The sequence below is a fragment of the Nicotiana attenuata genome, unplaced genomic scaffold (genome assembly GCF_001879085.1).
Source record: "Nicotiana attenuata strain UT unplaced genomic scaffold, NIATTr2, whole genome shotgun sequence".
Classification (NCBI taxonomy): Eukaryota; Viridiplantae; Streptophyta; class Magnoliopsida; order Solanales; family Solanaceae; genus Nicotiana; species Nicotiana attenuata.
The window spans coordinates 2532-5822 of record NW_017689603.1 but is presented as its reverse complement, the minus strand read 5'-3'; the positions used below and the strand labels follow the sequence as shown (position 1 = coordinate 5822).

At 38.7% G+C, this 3291-nt stretch overlaps 1 protein-coding gene across 2 annotated transcripts; it reads left to right on the top strand.

Annotated features, from left to right (window-relative positions):
* The first annotated feature begins 114 nt into the window (after window positions 1–114).
* On the top strand, window positions 115–2881 carry LOC109222413 (probable aminotransferase ACS10). Of its 2 annotated transcripts, none has more exons than XM_019386775.1 (2): window positions 115–1409; window positions 1506–2881. In XM_019386775.1, the coding sequence occupies exons 1-2, from the start codon at window positions 1213–1215 to the stop codon at window positions 2347–2349; spliced, it is 1041 nt and encodes a 346-aa protein (XP_019242320.1). In that variant the 5' UTR covers window positions 115–1212; the 3' UTR covers window positions 2350–2881. The 2 variants fall into 2 exon arrangements, with proteins under 2 accessions (XP_019242320.1, XP_019242319.1); XM_019386774.1 differs by having other exon boundaries at window positions 117–1409; window positions 1497–2881.
* Window positions 2882–3291: the final 410 nt, after the last annotated feature.

Genomic DNA, 3291 nt, shown 5'->3' with positions numbered 1-3291 from the left:
GTTATCAGTTATTCACCCACTCCGTCCTAGTTACTAGTGTTCCGTTTTTCGTTCTCGGTTTAAGTTTTAGTAAACGACGAACCCCTACGGCGAGCGGGATTGGTGCAGCGCCATATAGAGTCCCCTAGTGGCATTTGACAATTCCAAAATTACCTATTGCATACAAGGGTATTGTATGTCCCGTCTTGAGCTTTCTAAATTTATAATGTACACCAAACATGAGGAAACGCAACAAATAAGCTTCACTTTATTTTAACAGTGCCAATTAACTTCATGTCTTTCCGTTGGTATGTAGTTGGATCGATGCTTCGCTTCATCCGTGCTCCTTGGAAAACTTTGTCAATTATGTGTAAGAGGATAACATGCTTTAACTTCTACACTTCGGTGCTAAGCATCACTATGGGAAAACAAACACGGCTCTGAATATTTTGTGTTCTTTCTTGAGCTTTCAGAGCCCCTGATTGTCCTAAAAAGGAGGATAAAAATATAACAGAAGAGAAATGATAGGAATATTTTGAAACTTGAAAATGCCCCGCCAATTCGTCAAACCATAGTCTTCCTATGGAGGAAGTTTCTTATGTGTTCTTGTTGGTAAATTTCTGCTCCTACTTGAGCATTGCATTGGTAAAACTTGAGTTGGAAACTCATAATTATTGTCGATCTAGGTCAGGTATTTATGTTGTTTCTGCATGTGCCATGTGATGATTGTGTGGTGATGTTTGCCCTGACTCGAACAATGGATGTGCTTGCAGTGTAATATGTTAAAAAATCTGATTTCTGTGTTTCAGCACATAAGAGAACACTTTAAGCTGATTTATTCTGCATGAAATTTCCTTATTAGCAAGCTCAATAGTCTTTATAGTGGATATTGGACTCGGTTGTTCTGAGAGAGTCGGCACTATTATTTCCTTGATAAATATTCACCTTGATACTCATCTTTGTGTAACCTGTCGAAGGATCTATTGCTAGTTTTGCAGTACCTTGAAGATAGATGGCAATTTTGGCCTCTTTGAAATATGAGTGGCTACCTTTGTCATCAGGTATCCTGTGGGTGGGAGATGATCTGATGGATTTACCTTTTTTAAATTGTGGGTTTGAATTGTGTAACAGCAATCTATGAATTATCCTTTAGCCACTATGAAGATCAATTCGTAAAATAATAAGTGTTTTGTGTGGTTCTACATTACTTGTAGTATCTCTTTGAATTAATTTATGTATTTTTTGCCTGCTAATTTCACCTATATGCAGGCTGTGGCAGGATTTATGTCTCAAGCTGTGGAGAGATCAGTGTCCTTCAGCCCCTCTCAAATGGTTCTTACCGCTGGTGCAACTCCTGCGCTTGAGATACTGAGCTTCTGCCTAGCTGATCCTGGAAATGCGTTTCTTGTTCCCTCACCATATTATCCCGAGTGAGTATTTTCTCTCTTTTAAAGATATTTCAATCTTTTTGTCATTTTACTTATTTATTGTATGAAATGAACTCAACACGTCTGCAGTCTTGATAGGGATGTCAAATGGCGAACTGGGGTGGAGATTATACCTGTTCCTTGCCGCAGTGCAGACAACTTTAGCTTGAGCATTGATGCTCTTGACCGAGCACTTAATCAAGCTAAGAAACGTGGTCTTAAAGTACGAGGCATTATTATTTCTAACCCCTCAAATCCCGTTGGCAATCTGTTCACTAGGGAGACACTTTATAACCTCTTAGATTTTGCAACTGAGAAGAACATCCACGTAATATCCAATGAAATCTTGGCTGGGTCTTATGGAAGTGAAGAGTTTGTCAGCATAGCAGAGATAATTGATTCTGAAGATTTTGACCGGAACAGGGTCCACACTGTCTACGGTCTCTCTAAGGACCTGTCTCTTCCTGGTTTTGGGGTGGGGGTCATCTATTCTTGCAATGAAAATGTTCTAGCTGCTGCAAAAAAGTTGACAAGATTCTCATCCATTTCAGTGCCAACACAGCATTTGCTTATTCAGATGCTATCAGATGCAAAATTTATGCAACAATTTATCAAAAAGAATAGAGAGAGGCTTAAAAGGATGTATTCTCTGTTTGTTAGTGGATTGAAGCAGCTGGGAATTGAGTGCACCAAAAGTAGCGGGGGCTTCTACTGTTGGGCTGACATGAGCAGGTTGATTCGATCGTATAGTGAAAAGGGGGAGATTGAGCTTTGGGATAAGCTACTAAATGTAGCTAAGATCAATGTAACTCCTGGTTCTTCCTGCCACTGCGTTGAACCTGGGTGGTTCAGGTTATGTTTTACGACCTTAAGTGAGAAGGATATTTCCAGAGTTATGCAACGTATTCAGAAAGTTTTGGAGATGCGCAGGTCTCTGAGTTAAGTTGCTAATCACACGATCCTTTACTCATAGTCAACCGTAAGCCAAAACTTTGGCAGGGATGAGGTCACACATGAGATAGCTTTGAATGGTTCAACTTGGTGCTCAATGTTCTGATAATGAGATCAGGATGCAGCATCTGGAACCAAATGCAGAGAAAACCAAAAATGTCAGATTGTAATGCAGAGGATTTGTCAATTGTGTACTTGGTCCTCTCCCACGCCATTCGCAAATGCGTTCCTCCAAGTTTTTGTGGGGTTTGACCTGCCTCGGGGTTCCAGAGATTGTAGACAGGTGAATTAGCAATCAGCATTGATGCAAGGGCAAGCATATAGCATGTAGAAATTGGTATCAAATGAAATTCTTTTCCAAATTTAATGTGCATAGTCAATAAGTATGGTCTGAAAGCTTATTTTTCTTTTTATTCCCCCTTGTTGTATAGTTACAGGTACATGTACCGACTCATTATTTGTTCACATTCATTCTTGTGTTAGTAGTAGATAATGTTATTTGAGAAATGAATTGATTTCTTACATCCAGGTTTGTTGATTTGGACATCAAAATAGTTAGTCAAAGAGGAGAAAGATGTTATATGCTTCCTTTGATAGCTTGAAGAATCAAGTTATTGCTCATCTTGTGTTAATATCTGGCTCATTAATGCTGCATTCTAGCTCCAATGGAGCCTTTTGGGCCTAGACTGGTCACCAATTGGAAATTGCCTCTCTATTTTATTTATTAATTAATTGGTAAAAGTGAATGGATTACAAGATCATATGGTTCTAAAAAGTAGTTATCAACCTGCATATGAGATCAAAATGACTTGGCAACTTACAGGAAAAGAATGGCTTTATTGTAAACTTACAATGACCAATTGATTAAAAGAATCACAAATCAAATACAAAAGAATCTTCTATTTGTACCAAAAGCAGCCACTTCCTAATTACT